The 16,788-nt window shown below is 47.9% G+C and overlaps 1 protein-coding gene across 2 annotated transcripts in view; it reads left to right on the forward strand.

Annotated features, from left to right (window-relative positions):
- Positions 1-16,788, forward strand: part of CMC1 (C-X9-C motif containing 1) — a 475,420-nt gene that overhangs the window by 430,521 nt on the left and 28,111 nt on the right. For both annotated transcript variants that reach the window (XM_069648783.1, XM_069648782.1), the window contains one exon: positions 11,889-11,979. In XM_069648783.1, coding sequence (XP_069504884.1) covers positions 11,889-11,979 — 91 coding nt within the window. The remainder of the gene's footprint in view (positions 1-11,888; positions 11,980-16,788) is intronic.

Consider the following 16,788-nt stretch of genomic DNA (forward strand, 5'->3'; position numbering starts at 1 on the left):
AAGTGGGAGGCCGATTGCATTACCCTGCCGGCAGTTAATCCCCTATTTTCGCCTACAGAAGGATACATCTGCGAGCCATACAAGCCAGATTTTTGGGCCCGGTCCAGTCCGTCTTCCGAACCCTGCGCATCACCTTAGAAGAGGTCACAGCAGCACGAACCAGGCCAGCGTCTCCGTGGGAGTCAGGTGAACGTTACAGTCGCTCCCAGGCCTACAGTAACGGAGGTCAGTGTCGCCGTCGCCCACAGGGCAGGGTGCCCAAGCATGTCTGAAGCGGCCAAGACGTCTGGCCCCCACTCGTGCACCCCAGTGGCAGGCCGGGTGACGAGGTTCATCAGCGAGTGGAAGAAGATCACCACTGACAGATGGGTGCTGGACGCTCTCGCCCAGGGACACACGTTGGAGTTCCAATGCAGGTGCCCTCATATTCCACCAGTTCCCCATCAGGAGCAGCACTTCGCTCAGCTCCTGAAAGAAGTGTGAGCCATGTTACGGAAAGGGGTGATAGAGCTTGTTCGCCAACGGCTCCGGAGTCTATTCCAGATACTTTCTGGTCAGAAAGAAGATGGGGTGGTTAGAACTGCGCTGTTTAAAAGTACTTGAAATCCAAAAAATGTAGTTCGAGGGGATTGGGTCCTCCGAAGTATTCCATATCTATGACAGTAATCACCACAGCTGTGCTGCTTCGGAAAATCTTTCGGCGCCTGCATCCTGCGTCGATGACATCGATACGCTGTTCTCGAGGGCCTCTGTCGAGCCGACGTCACCGGATGTTATAAGTAGGACGCACGACGCCCGTAGCCTCAGTTCCGTTTTTTCCACAAATGTGTTTGCTTCGGAGATCTCAGTGCGCCTCGGTTCTACTGAATCCTGTTTTCGGTTCTTCAAACCTGTTTCTTCCTTGCGATATTGTATGATGTCTTCAGCTTCTTCCACCCCACAGTCCGGTTTTAAGAAGTCTTGGGTGTGCGGGTCCAAGATGTCGCTAGCGGACACGCACAACGTTGCCCCTGGTGCCTCGGGGAGGACCACGATACGGATGACTGTGTCAACTGTCAATCGCTCACATCGAAGGCCTTGCGGGAGCGTAAGAAGAAGCTGTCGGTCGGGAAATTGGCCAAGCCCCGGAATTCGCATTCCACTGGTCTTTCGACAGATGATTCGAGAGGCGACTCTCCGCATCGTCATCGTGAGTCCGGGGGTTCTCGGTCTGGGAGTCGGTCCCGCCATTCCTCTGCCTCTTCGAGGCACTCCAGGAAGAGCCGTCACAGGTCGCCTTCCCCGTCCTCGTCTGAGGACTCCGCCCGTCGGCGGGTTGCTTGTCCCAACAAGCATTCCACTCCTTAGGAATGGGATTCCTTCCAAAAGGAGATGTTGGAGATTTTCCTTTCGCAGGGATCTGGTCCGTCTGTGCCGTCGAAAGACGCCGGCCGTGCCCGTTCTAGAGACGCTGCTTGTACGCCTTTGGGCTCGAGCGGTCGTCGCGACCACCGGGCGCCTTCGAGGTCCTGGTCGGACAAGGATGGTCCCTATAGACATACCCGTTCTGGTACCGGTCTTCGAGGAAGTCGTCGATGCCATCGGCGCCCAGGTTGTTGAGAGACACGCTCGGGGCTCTGCCCTCGAGGTCTGTGTCGATGCCGTCGAAGCTGTCGGCGCCACGCTCAATGTCGACACCGATTCCGTCAATGCCTTTCGAGGCGGCTTTGTCGGAGGTACCCCGTGGCACTCCCCAGAAAGGCTCTGGCCAAGGCTAAACTTGTCTGTTCCTTTTTCTGTACCCTCCTTCCAGCCTCTGGATTATATTTCTGAGGTGGATGAGGGGTCTGAGGAAGGTGTGGTTCCTGATGACCTCCTTTCTGGTCATAGCCAACTTGAGGACCTGCGTCAGTCATTGCACAACGCCAGTGGTCTAGACACCGCTCCGGCGGTGGAGTTTGGGAGGCCTGAGCCTGACACGCATGCCGCGTCCTCATACCGGCACCTGATGTCGAGGGTCACTGATTACCTGGGGTGGTCGCCCCCCCCCCTGGGGATTTTCAGCAGGATGACCTGACTGATATCCTCGACCAAGGTCCACCAATTGACCCGGTGCTGCCGTTCCATATGGCCTTGCAGAGAAGGGTGGCTGCGGCTTGGACTTCTCCAGAGAGTCTCCCGGCAGTGAGCAAGTCCTTGCCGAAGAAATATCGCCCAGCCAGTGGCGACCCCTGCTACTTGACCACGCACCCCACTCCGGAGAGTTTGGTGGTGCAGGTGGCTACGGCCCCCGCAAAGCAGGCGTTGTACCCTACCATCCCTCCTGATAGGGACGACAAACATTTTGACGGCTGGGCAAAGAAGGTGTTTTCTTCTGGGGGTATGGCGCTTCAGGCTGCCAACTCCGTTTGTGCCTTGTCTCGTTTCACGCACACTCTGTGGAACTGTATTTCCTTAGCGGCTGATCATATTCCCGAAGGAAAGGAACGGGGTGGTTTTCTTGCTATCGTGCAGGATGGCAAGGATGCCATGTGTGAATCCGTTCATTCGGGTCTGGACATGGTTGATTGCGTCAGCCAGTCCATGGCGGCGAAGTCGTTGGGCGCTGCAGTTCGCCAACCTCTGCCTTTTCATCCTAGGGGACAGCAATGGAGGGGAGGTTCCTTTCGGTATTACTCATCATTTAGTAAATCGAGAGGAGCTGCAAGTCAAAGGGGCCACCAGAGGTGGAAAACAGGGTACTCGAGGTGCCAAAGCCGCTCGAGCAGTTGCCTCTTTGCCCTCAGGCACTGCCGCAGCCGCTTCATCTCAGTCATGAGGCCATGTCCCATGGTTCGCCGGTTGGGGGAAGGCTGGCGCAGCATCTTGTAGAGTGGCGTGCCATTACTTTAGATGTGTGGGTTCTGGAGATCATAGCCCACGGCTACTGTCTTCCTTTCCGGCAGAGGCCTCACGACAATCCACCAGGGAATCTCTCTTTGAAGAGTCCGGATCCGTTCCTTGCGCAGGTGGTGCCTGTAGCGGAGAGGAACAAGGGATGGTATTCCCCTTATTTTTTGATTTCGAAGAAAGACGGGGGATTGAGACCCATCGTGGACTTGCGAGGTTTGAACAAGCTCCTCAGGAAGGACAAGTTCAAGATGGTTACTCTTTCTCAAGACCTCCAAGCCCTTCAACTTCAGGACTGGTTGGTGTCTCTAGAACTCAATGACGCTTATTTTCATGTGCCGATCCATCCCAAGCACAAGAAGTACCTGAGGTTTGCGTTTGGCGACTCACACTTTCAGTTTTGGGTCCTGCCGTTCGGATTGACCTCCGCCCCGAGGGTCTTCACCAAGCTCATGGTGGTGGTGGCAGCGTATCTCAGGAAAGGGGGGATTCACCTCTACCCCTACCTGGATGATTGGTTGATCAGGGCGCGCTCTGCCGAGCAAGTCCTGGATCATCTGTTCGTCACCTGCCACTCACAAGCTGGGCTTCTCCCTCAACTTGAAGTCTCACTTGACGCCAACTCAGCGGCTCCAGTACATCAGAGCAGTGCTCGACACGTCCCTGGGCAGTATTTTCCTCCCCAGGTGAGGGCTCATCACATTCAGCAGATGGTGCACAAGTTTCAACATGCCCAGAGTCTCCCGGCGTTCGAGTTCTTGTGGTTGCTCGGCCTCATGGCATCCTGCATTCTTCTGGTGCCAGAGGCCAGGTTGCGGATGAGATCTCTGCAATAGGCTCTCAAGATGCAGTGGTCACAGTCCTCCGGCAGGTTGTCGGAACCGGTTCAGGGGCAGCCCTTGGTCACCCAGGACCTTCTGTGGTGGGCCGACGAAGGCAATCTGATGAGGGGGGCTCTGTTTTGGCTACCCTGGCCGGAGGTGACGATAGTGATGGACACATCCCTCACGGGATGGGGAGCTCATGCCAACGAGTTGACAGTCAGTGATCGTTGGTCTCCGTCGGAGTCCAGACTCCATATCTATCTGTTGGAGCTGTGGGCCGTCAGGCTTGCCCTGAAGGCTTTTCTGCCGACTGTGTGAGGAAAGAATGTCCTGATTCTGACAAACCCAGTGGCCATGCACTACCTCAACAAAAAGTGGGGGCAGGGTCACTTCCTCTGTGCAGGGAGGCGATGCAGCTCTGGTTCTGGGCCATCCAGCAAGAAATTTCGATCTCAGCAGTTCATCTGGCCGGAGACGAAAACGAGATGGCGGACGCTCTGAGCAGGCAGAGCGCGATCTCTCATGAGTGGGAGTTGGCTCAGGAGATTCTCCTGGAGATCTTCGCCCTTTGGGGGACCCCTCAAGTGGATCTCTTCGCTCCAGTGTCAACCGGAAGTGCAAAAGGTTCTGCTTGCGGGAATTTCCTCCAAGAGGAGCCTTAGGAGACGCGTTCGTGGTGGAGTGGTCATTCCCACTGCTGTACGCGTTTCCTCCAGTCCCTGTCATCCTGCAAGTGCTGCGGAGGTTTGGTTCCCGGATGATACTCATTGCTACGGCATGGGCCCGGAGGACGCGGTACCTGGACCTTCTCGACTTGTCCATCTGCCCTCCACGTCGTCTTCCCTACCGAGACGATCTGCTCTCACGGGAGGGGGGGATCAGGTTCTCCATCCAGAGGTCCGATCCCTCAACCTTCAAGCTTGGCTTCTTAAAGGTTGAGGTATATGGATTGGGACCTCCCTGAAGACGTGATAGAGGTGTATCTTTCGGCCAGACAGCCGGCAACAAAGTCGCTGTATCGTTGCCGTTGGAGAAAGTTATGCAACTGGTGAAGGGTTAAGAATGTGGATACCTTTTCATGTGACATTCCTGTGGTTCTGTCTTTTTTGCTTTCTTTAGCCCACAAGGGCCTGCAAGTGGGTACCATTAAAGGTTACCTGGCGGCGCTGTCGATCTTTACGCGCTCGTCTCAAGAGTGTTCTTACTTTAAAATTCCTTTGATTTCTCAGTTTCTGAAAGGGCTCACTAATGTGTTCCCTCCGTCACCTTTCCAGGTGCCTGGTTGGGATTTGAACCTTGTTCTCAAATTTCTAATGGGTGCTCCCTTTGAGCCTTTGCACTCTTGTCCTTTGAGACTGTTCACTCTTAAAACTGTATTTTTAGTTGCGGTCACTTCTGCTCGCAAAGTGAGTGAGTTGCAGGCACTTTCTGTTAAGCCACCCTTCACTGTATTTCATAAGGACAGGGTTGTCCTTGGAGTCCGTCCTTATTTTCTTCCGAAAGTTGTATCGGAATTTCATTTAAGCCAGAAGGTCGTTCTTCCGGCGTTCTATCTTCCTCCGCATCCTGGTAAGGATGAGGAGAGGCTCCATAGGTTGGATCCCAGGAGAGCTTTAAGTTTCTACATTTCACACATGTCCCGGGTCAGAGTGGACGATCAACTGTTTATTGGTTATGCTGGAAGGCGTTTGTGACAAGCTGTACCATTTCCAAAGCACCATATTGTTTTTAGCTTTGTATGAATTCAACTTAGTTGTTAACTCAGTTACATCAAGGATTTGTGAATATTAACTACCCTTAATGTACTGGACCTTTTTACAAAAAAAATCACAAAAAGATTACACATGCATGACTATGAAATGCATTTATAGCAAAATAAATAAAAAAAAAGCTGTACCCTATTTTTGTCTATATTTCTCAAATTTAATGAGTACTACTACATCTAGAATGTCTCTGCATGAATGTGACATGATAGAATAAATCTAGGCCTACCACATTCAACAAGTAGACCCCAGTACTATTGACGTCAGGGCAGACCCTTCTTTGTACCATGCAAGGCTTTCTGTGGTCATACTGGCAGAAGATTGGTGCCACACGTTCTGGGGAAAAAACTACAACTGAGGCTACGGGTGTTGTGCGTCCTACTTATAACATCTGGTGACGTCGGCTCGACGTAGGTCCTCGAGAACAGCGTATCGACGTCATCGACGCAGACGGCGAAAGATTTTCCAAAGCAGCACAGCTGTAGATATGGAATATGTCGTCGGACCATCCCAACGAAAGAATGTTACCAGGTAAGAGAGTAACTTGTTCGATGGTCACGTTGCAACATGTGCTCGGCCACCTGGAGGAAGGGGATTTCTTGACATCGTTAGACCTATAGGATGCGTACTTGTGATGTTGCCTGTGGATGGAAACATGGAAGTTCTAAGGTTCGTTGTACAAGGCCAACACTACTAGTTCATGCCCTGCCTTTCATCTTAAAGTCAGCCCCAGGGTGTTCACAAAATTCCTGGCCCCGGTGGCGGCCCACCTGCATCTGCAGGTCGTGCACGTATACCCGTACCTGGACGATTGGATGATACAAACCTGCTCCTGGAAACTGGCCGACAGGCACACAAAGGAGCTGCTGACGGAGCTGGGGTTCTCCGTGAACTATCCAAAGTCCTGCTTAACGCCATTGCAGAAAGCGATGTTTCCCCGCGCCACACTCAACGGAGGAGAGGCTAGTAGCCATTCAAGGGAAGGTACAGCAGCTGTCGTCGGCGAAGACGGCCACGGTCTGGGCCATCAAGTCTTTGCTGGGCATGATGTCATCCTGCTTCTACCGCGTCCGTCTCTACAGTTTGCAGATGCAACCCCTACAGGAATTCCTGGATGCACGTTGGATACAAGTGTCTGGGAATTATTCGGATAATATCCCTCTCAATGAGGAGTTCCAGTGGGCGATAGTTTGGTGGGGGTATGCTCCCACATCTCCCAGGGGATGGGACGGTCACCACGGACGCCTCGCTGGAAGGCTTGAGCGCCCACACTGGACGTCCGCACGCCAGAGGCCTGTGGCTGCCGGAGGAGAAGGGTCTCTTTCCCTGGAGCTATGGGCAGTGTTCTGGTCCATCAAGTTGTTCCTTCCGTGTCTGAAGAGCAAGGTGGTGAGGATCTTCATGAACAACACCACCACCATGTTCTACATCAAAAAACAGGGGGCCACTCGATCCCCAGCGCTCTCCAAGGGGGAAGCGCAGAACTTGTGGTGCTGGGCCGTCGGACAAGAGATGTTCCTCGTCCCTTTTCACCTGGCGGGAGTCAAGAACACCATTGCAGACTCCCTCAGCATTGAATTGCGTACCAGGTGGACCGCATCTTGGCCCAGTGGGGCATGCCCCAGATTGATCTGTTTGTGACGGCTGCGAATTCCAAATGCCAGATGTTTGCCAGCAGATTCCACCAACCGAGGAGCCAGGGGGGGCGCGTTCTCCTTCCTGTGGGACGGGATGTTTCTGTATGGGTTTTCTCTGTTGCCTCTCCTGCAACGTGTCATCAACACACTTAGACAGTGCCAATGCAGGATGATACTCATTGCCCTAGGCATGGCCGAGGCAGATTTGATATCCAGACCTTCTCAGCCTGTCAGCGACACCTCCGGTCAAGCTGCCAGTGGTTCTGGATCTTCTCACCAGTGAAGGAGGCGCAATCCTTCATCACGACTCAGGATCGCTGAACCTGAGGGCTTGGCTCCTGCAGCCCTAGAATTCAGAGGGTATGAGCTGCCTGCCAGGGCGTCTTTGACTTTGTAGTGCTACGGTCACAAGTGGAAGCATTTCTCTACATGGTGCCGGTCTTAGAAGATTACCCCTTGAGGATTACCCTCTTGCTTTCTTGCTATCCTTGGCCAAGGCCGGACTGACTCATGCCTCTATCAAGATACATCTGGCAGCTATCTCCCGATACACCAGGGCTCCAGGAAGGTCTTCACTTTGGTCTCATCAACTCATCAAGGAGTTCCTCAAAGGACTTTTTCCATCTTTCCCACCAGTGAAGGCCTGGCCCCAACGTGGGAACTAAACATGGTTCTGATGAGGCTCATGGGGGTGCCCCCCTTCGAGTCTATGTGTCAGGCCCCTCTCGAGTTCCTCTCGTCAAACGGCTTTCATTGTGACCATACCTCTGCCAGGAGGGTGGGTGAGATCCAGGCCTCATCCTGCAAACAACCATACCTGACTTTCCATGAATCGAGGGTTGTGCTGTGGACCCACCCCTCTTTCATCTGTCGGAATTCCACCACAACGAGCCTTTGTTGTTACATGTTTTTTTCCCCGAAGCCTTTGTCACCGGCTGAAAGGGCCTTGCACTAGCTGGACGTTGCTCGTGCCTTCACATGCACAAAGAGTTTTCGGAAGACTTCACAACTGTTTGTGAACGTTGGTCCTGTGATCCGTGGGAAGGTCTTGTCCAAGGCTTCCATTTCAAGGTGGCTCTCCGGCTGCATCACGCACTGTCATCGGGTAGCAAACTAACCGCTGCCCGGCCGTCCGAAAGCCCACTCCACCAGAGCGATTGCTGCGATGAAGGCGTTTCTATCTGGTGGGACATCTGTAGGGCTGCTACGTGGGGGCCCATGCACACCTTCACGAAGATCTACTGTGTCGACAGGGATTCCAGGAAGGAGTCCAGAGTCGGCCAAGCAGTGCGATGCAAACTGTTCACTTGAGGTGAGTCTGTTCCAGAGTTGAGAGTTAATTGCTTCTGTTGAGCCGTGCCACCTCCCGTAGTTGTGTAATGTTGTACTGCTATGTATTCATTATTCATGAGCATGTGAATCCATGGCAGACCCCATGCTGGAGAAGGAACACGTTACTTACCTGTAACTATTGTTCTCTAGCATGGGTCTGGCATGGATTCACATGCAACCCCTCCCTCCGACCCCTCTGTAGTTCTTTTTGGTCATACCGTCACTTTACCTGCTTACCAAATCTAAAGATGGCTGCCAGAGGAGGGGCTTAAGAAGAGGGCTTTCAGTGGATGGGGGCAGTATGATCCAGAGGACAGTTTTTCTTTTACCGAGGATTCCCATCATGTGTGTGTCTGTGTCACACACTATACCTTAGGACTGACTACTCCTGGGGACTCACCAGGCATATATCACAAGGAGCATGTTAGTGGGGAATTTTGAGGAATAGTAGGAAACAATAAAGCAATACAAAAAGGATATTTGTTATGTACAATCTTTGTATTGCACAGATCGTTCCCTGTTCTCAATAACCAGATTCTGGCTGACAATGTGAGGGCTGATCTGGCAGTCGAAGGTGGGCTGTTTTTGCAGGCTATTTCAATGGCATTGTGCTCTGCTCACCTGATGCTTCTGACCTATGTTATGAGCGAACTGTGTTTAAGGCAATTAATTATTCCAAAGATTATATTGTTACATTATGAAATTAAACTAACCAATTTATCCTTACTCGTGTTTTATTAGCAACGAACATCGTGTATATCATGTTGCCATAACATTCCAATAAAGTCCAGATGCTAGTCTCACAGTTTTTCATGCAATGGCATTTTGCATATGTGATCCACTTGTTTATGATTCGCAAGCCTTTTTTGTCACGGTCTGCTCCTGACCAGGGGAATCGTTGTTTGAGGTTTTGCGCTGAATGGCGGAATGTGTTTTTCTTTTTTACATCCCTAAAAGCATTGGTCAATGCAATTATGGTTTGTTTTGACATTTGTTATTCTTCTGCTCTGAATATGCTGTTTCCCATTTGTTCATGCGGGGCACAAACAGCCCTCATTGCAAATTTGCCAGTATCCTGGTGGTAACTCTGCCAGGATACCGGCAAACTGTATTACCGTTACCAGCACTTGGACTGGTTGAATGTCCACCAGATTCTGAGTGCCAGGTGACAGTGTAACTCCCCATTCCATGGAGTCCCATAGAAGTCCATGGGGGAGTTTGCCAGTATTACAGGCACTGGTATTACTGGCACCTGTAATACCAGGGCGTTTTGTCAAGTAAGGTGGCGGAATGACCTCCTGCTTTTAGCGGGAGGTCATTCTGGCCACCTCACTGGCAAACTCGTAGTTGGCCGGCGTGGTAACGTGCCGGTATACGTTAATACCAGCACATTAAAACCACACCGGCCAACTTATAATGAGGGCCATTCTCAAGAGAGGGCAGGCAGTACTTCAAGATTGACCGTATTTTGTTGGTTGGTCACCTCTTCGGATTGTGAGGAGCCAGGAATGAGACACGGACACAGAGGACTCATATTTTTGGTTATAGACTTTCAATAAATAATAAAGGGGGTGGAAAATGCCTTGTTATCCCTAATCAAGGCGTTATTTCCCTACCTCAACCAACACTAAGGGCATGTCCTGTGTCAAGATGTCCAAAGCAAAACAAGTCCTGTGTCTGAAGTCCTATCCTAGCCCTCACATTCTAAAACGTTACTCTTAAGCTGTAAAGCATATTGTCTTTGGCCTTGAAAGTGCACAACATGTTCAAATCCAACATAAAGGTATAAATCAAGCAAAGGTAAAAACTGCCTTTCCCCAAGTGTCGCTCCACCAAAACAAAAGTTAAAAAAATATATAATCAAGTTTTTGTAAACCAAGAGAATAGCTCCCTCGTCTTGGAGTCGCAATCCACTCCCGGGGAAATGACTCCCTTCCCAAGGTTTCTTTTCACAATCCTAAGGGCATATATCCTCCTTGGAATTCGCTCTTCACAATACCACAACTTTGGTGCAGGTCCCAGATTTGCAGTACTAGTTACTCCCCTGCCAAGTTCTCTTCCACTCCACCTTCAATGTAAAGACATGTCTTCCTTGGGATTTTCCTGTACAGTTCATTCCCCGTCAGGACTTTCTTGTCCAGCTTGCGTCATACACTTGGCTTTGCCTTGTATACTCTCCTGTCAGGACATCTAATTCAATTTCATGGGTGCGAGTTCCAATCTCATAGGGCACCTGATATATTCCCTTGTCAGCACTTCTCATATGCAGTTTCTTTACACAGCGTGTGCCCAGTTATCTTAATTTGTTCATTCAATTTGATACTCTCCTGCCTTGTCTTAATACACAATGTCTCTTTGTATTTTCCTTCTTGGTCTTCTCCAAGTTTGTACTGTGGGTCGCAGACCCCAGTCCCACTGTCTAGGGCTTCCGATACTTTGCTCGACAGTGCTTTGGTGTCCCAACCCTTTGCCTGGGCTCACTTGTTATTTTCCTTCAGTCGCTCTGCATTTTCAACTCTGAATCGGGTGCTTCACTGGCTCTCGCGGCTCTCTGGTACGCTGCAGGCACCTCCGGCAGGCGTTCAGTCCTCGGTCAGCGTCCCAGCTCCCTCGGCTGTCAGGAAGCATGGCTTGCTTTCTCCTGCTTTGCCACAGCTTCAGTGTCGCTCAACGGGCTGCCTTCTCACTCCGTCTTGCCACCCGTCTTATGTACTGCCACCGGTCGCCGCACTCCCGGTTTCTCCACTCGCCTGTCAATGTGACGGCTTGGGTTCCCCGGCAACACCTAGCCGGTCGGATCTCCCGTTCTCAATCTGCCCCAGGTTCAAGAAGGCGATGAACTCCATACTTCTTTTCCCAACATGGTTTTACACCATGTCAGGCCAGTCAGATTCTTCCAGCTAATAGACTGCTGGTGTTGGTTCTCATTGGGAGTTATCATTGCTCCTTTCCTTTTCCTCATATCAGTTTTTGTCACTTTGTTTGTTATCTGATATTGAGGAGCACTGTCAGTAGACTTGGCATGGTGTTGAAGGGGATTATGGCAGTATGCCATCAAGGCATGAGGAATGGAGGGAATATCTGTAAAAGGTAAAGGGGATACCATGTCTCACCTGATGATTTCATGTCTCCCCCCATCCCCTGAGGGTTGCCTCTTCCCCACCCAGCCGCCCATGTGTTCCTCCCTCAAATAACCGCTGCCAAGGTCAGGATCGGTGGCGGCTGCCGTCTTCTGGCCACATATAGAGAGGCTATCCAAAGGAAAGGAGGGATGACTTCATCAGATTCATCAAAGCCTGTAAACTAATCCAAGAACAGACTCCAATTCCTATTGAATCCCTAAACCTTCGATATACTATTTACTCTGGGATCTTTGTTTTCCTTGCACTTTTTCTATGTATTTGATGTTTTCTATCATGCATCCATTTGCAAAATGATTGACCATCCACTTTCTTCTCTTCCAGCCTTCACGAAATGCTGTTCAGAGACTGGCTTTCTCATGGTGGTGAAATGTCGGGAGGAGAACACAGCACTGAAAGATTGTCTTACTGCCTAGTAAGTCTTCATAGGGAACGGGCATTGTTCAGTTGTTTGCAATTTATGTGGTAATAATTTAGTTAAAAAAGTGCAGTCATTTGTGTTTATTGATTTTATTTGTTCCTTTACCTAGTGATATATGCCCTGTGACCAAGTCCCCAGCCAGTGGATGAAGGGTCCTGGGTTGGTATGGTGGATCCGCTGGTCACCTCCACTTAGTCCCCTCCAGTGGCTGGCGGACAGTCAGATGTGACACCAAGGGGTTACTGGCTCCTTACCACTCTGACATTCATGCAGAAAAGCTCAGGAATTGTTCCCCAGCATGTTTACCAAATGCCCATAAAGCATCCACCACTGGTGAAGAAAGACAATATTTTTATTTTATTTGCATTTGGTGCATAAACACCTTTACAAACCAAAACTTAAAAGACTTTACAAATTTATACAAATGATACATATTTACATAAAATGCCATAGTATCAAAGGAACCATCATCCCGTTCACTATGATAAATTAAAAGAAATATATCTCTGATAAGGACAACACTTAGGAAAATCTAAAAATATGTCTTATATTACGGCACTTTTCCATCTCACGACAGTAGTATGAGGTACAGATTTTCTAGATACCGCATATTATAATCAACTCAAGTCCAGCTTCTATAACAGTTCAGATATGTAGTTTACATAATTGTTCTTCCCATGCAAATTACACCCCCATTTAATTTCCTCATATCGTAGTTATATTAAAACATACAGAAAGTAAAATTGCCCAACACACATCGAGACGAAGTTACTAAAATATATGCTCATAAAATAGCCTTCTAATAGCATCAGAGTACACATCACTTAAATCATGCCACAAGTTCATTAAGCACAGGGGATATACACTTATCTTGTTTCATTTTTCAAATTCATTGAGTTTTGTCTGTATTCATGCTAGCAATCGAGTCAGGGAGTACGTTAAACTGTTACTCCTTCCCCACATACATCTTATCCACAAGTTATTATTTCATCAGGATGTTGCATCTCCTTCCCCACATACATCTTATCCACAAGTTATTATTTCATCAGGATGTTGCATCTCCTTCCCCACATACATCTTATCCACAAGTTACTATATCATCAGGATGTTGCATCTCCTTCCCCACATACATCTTATCCACAAGTTATTATTTCATCAGGATGTTGCATCTCCTTCTCCACATACATCTTATCCACAAGTTATTATTTCATCAGGTTGTTGCATTTCCTAATTGCTTTCCTAATGTTATCTTTCGTTGTTTTTCAAAGAATGGACAAAATAATATCAGATGTTTCAGGGTCTCCGACTCCGTATTATTTAGGCAACAACGACATAATGCGTCATTAGCACTATAATTAGAATGCTTCCAGTATTTAATGCAGGCATTAGTATGATACAAATTTAATCTATATCTCAAATATGGATTCCTGGCCAGATTGCAAGGAAAACATACAATATACAGTACTTGAGGCGTTTGCTTGTGCCTGAATTTTGCATATTCGGCAAAAGCGATGTATGTGACAATCTGATCAGCTATATATGCCCAATCAAGCTAACACATCTTCTTTTTTACCAAGCCAGGACGGAGATGTAAATCATCTGGCTCCATATCAATCAGCTTTAACAGATCCCGCATTTGGTTGTTATATGCTGAGCTAGAGGAAGGCGATGATTTTCTTATCATTAGAGATAGGTCTTTTTAAAGACAATTTTGTGGCGGGTTTAACATTTTGCCAAAATTACTAAACCTTCCCCATTGCATCTTAGAACCCAGCGAATTTAGGCCCAATTCATGAAGAATGATGACATTAGGCAGACTTTTGGGTACTACAAGAACAGTCTTCCAAATACTTCCCTCACTTCCAAGCTCACCTAATTCCTTACCTTGGCCAAAATGCACACACGCCTGCTAAGCCTTTGAGAATTGTTCCCATACTTTGGACTACAGTCCCAGAGGGTGTTCCCACTACAAGCGTACTTAGACCATAGTAATGGGAAAAGGCGATATATAAACGACGACTACAATACAATACAAAATGCAGATTTTGAGTATTTGGCTTGATTCCTTTTCTTCTGGTTTCAATCTTTTCTTGTGATGGTGTGTTTGGTGCATGATGAAGTTGCAGCATGTGGGCGCTAGGAATCAATTTTAAAGGCAACATTAGATGGGCATGTCTGAATGTTGGGACGCAATGTTGATGTCCAAAGTGTAGAACCAAGTGCTTGGGCTCATTCTGCCATTGAGGGATATTATAAATGACTACTGCAAGCATTTCAGCGTTGATATTAATAATCTCAGGCAGAAAAGTTTGAGCAGGGTGGGAAATGGACTTGGGTTGAAAGAATATGGGGGAAGGATGGGATACGGTAGGGAATTATCCAGGGAGGCATGGGTGGGTTAGAAGGGTTGTGAGTAAGGGACTCACTCAAGAATTAGATGGAGCTTTCAAGGGGTATAGAGCTTGAGCAATGTAGTATTTTAACCGTGTGATCATCCCATGCAGTCCATTTCGGGATACTGTAGTAGTGTTTTCCTCGGATTACAGATTATTTCAAAAATGGTTGGCCCAACTCTAGTGAGGTCATTTGTTGATGGATCCCAGAGTGGGCCACAGGAGGGCAGATGGGTTTATATGGGACAGTGGCTTTAACTAGCATAAAATATTGACTGTGCGACGCTGTGAATGTCCTAGGGAGCATAACGTTTAGTATCCTGCTGATGGTAGCGTGGAAGTTTAGGGAGTGAGTGCTTCAGAAGACCAGTCTGAGGGTCTCTTGGCCGATTAGAGAAAGTGCTGCTCTTTACATAAGGCACTATCCTCCAACGTGTGTGTCGGTATGAAGACTGGTGGGGTAAAGGAAATCCTACTTAAGAAGAGTCAGAGTTTGCAATATTTAATTTGGTGGTGGCTTATTTTCTGAAGATCCTTTTAATTTAGTCTCAGTTGTATATATTTTTTTGTTAGAACAGTGGACTATTTGTTTTTCTTTTTAATTTGTGATTGTAACCAATTGTATTTTTCTTTAGTCATCACCTCCAGGTCACAATATGTGGTTTTTAAATGTGTACTGGGCCAGATAATTCCAACATTGTGTGAGTCATAACGTTCAGTTGTGGCGTTTTCTTTTTTTTCCGGTTCCTAGGGTCAGATTCTTAGGGGGGGGAAGATTCCTAAAACCTGGCTTGGCACAAGTGATAGGACTTCCGCCTGAGTGTGTTGCACAGAATTAGCTAAGGGCATCTGAATATGACATGCATGTATGTACACAAATATGCACATCGGGTATACTTTCTGTACTTTTTAAAGTGAATTCCGAATTCTCAAAGCAGATGCCCCTTAAAATGACCAGAAAACAAACTCATTCCCCCGTGACTCTTTGGAATGGGTGCAGGATGGGGGGGGATACATAGTGCACAACAGCGTCATACTTGACCTTGTCAATCAGTCCCACTTATATTTCAATCCCACAAACCGGGATACAAATGCTTCTATTTTCAGCATTTCACAATGACTGGCCTTTAAGAGCCCATCATTGTGAAATGCGCTCACATCAACCACGTGGATGCTGGGAGCCTACAATACTCCTTCTAATGGCAATGGTTGCCAGGGGCCTGGCCAGTGCACCATTTGCATTGTAGTTCAGCCACCTGGAAAAGCGCATGTCACTGACATCTAAAAAAAAAAAAAAAAAGAGGGCATCCTTTGTGCTATTGATTTTTTGGCCCTTAGTCTTTCTTCTCTTTCTCTACAATTAAGTAGCATGAGGTGCTAGTTCTTGTATTATATCTTATCTTGAATTCTTAACTTTCTTTCTACTTCTAAGTCTATATTCTATTAATGACTAGGGTGCCCTAAACCGAAACCCGATCGCCTTGGTCATCTGTCTATGCGCACTGAACATATGCACTTTGCACAGAGCGGTTGCCGCAAGATCACCTTTACACTTTATTGCCTAGCAGCAAAGAAGGGAATAGCACTCCTTCCTGAATTGTAACGGTGGTTGTCATTCGATTATAGTTACCAAGCACTTGCATTTTGGGCACTAGTTGTCATTTGTACTCTACTCCCCAGCACCAAAGAAGGGTCACTCTCCTTGATAATTCTGTAGCAGCCCCTTAATGGGACCAGGAGATGCAATATCAGTGCTAGTCAAATGAGGACGACAGTTATTTAGTCGTGACATCTGAATTATTTATAATTGAGTATTTTAATTGTGCATATGTGCTATTTTAATGCATTTATGTGCTACTTATCTGGTAATTTCATGGCCAATGGGCAAAATATCTATATTAGTAATTATGTAGGTAGTCCAGTTTGTGGAAGGTTAGATCATTAAGGCAAGGAGTTTTTGCTCTCACATTCTCTGCCTGGATTAAGTGAAAGAGGGGTGGTGTGTGGTGGCACCAGTGGCAAAGGCCACTTTTGGTGGCATGGTGGGGGGGGCTCAAGTTTCTCACAGCATATGAAGTGATTTAATATTAAGGGTAGATGGGGAATATTTTTCAGTGGTGTGACGCATTGCCATCCCCTCTGAATGAAGAGTGCTACCAACCAGCCATAGCAAGGAAGCTGATAATAATCTAGGAGTATATAGGGGGAATTTCACTCCGAATACATGTTTAAAATAATGGCATTTTAGTGCACTGTTTTTGAGAAGGAAATGGTTAAAGAAACACGCGGTTTACAATGGTTATTTGAGGTAACACATGAAAAAATAGATGCCATTTCACCAACAGTACACATGAGTGTTATACAAAATGTCCATAATGTCTGTAGAATATATGCCAGTATCACAATTGTA

This window comes from Ambystoma mexicanum, chromosome 2q (genome assembly GCF_040938575.1).
Source record: "Ambystoma mexicanum isolate Mex_15411 chromosome 2q, UKY_AmexF1_1, whole genome shotgun sequence".
NCBI classification, from domain to species: domain Eukaryota; kingdom Metazoa; phylum Chordata; class Amphibia; order Caudata; family Ambystomatidae; genus Ambystoma; species Ambystoma mexicanum.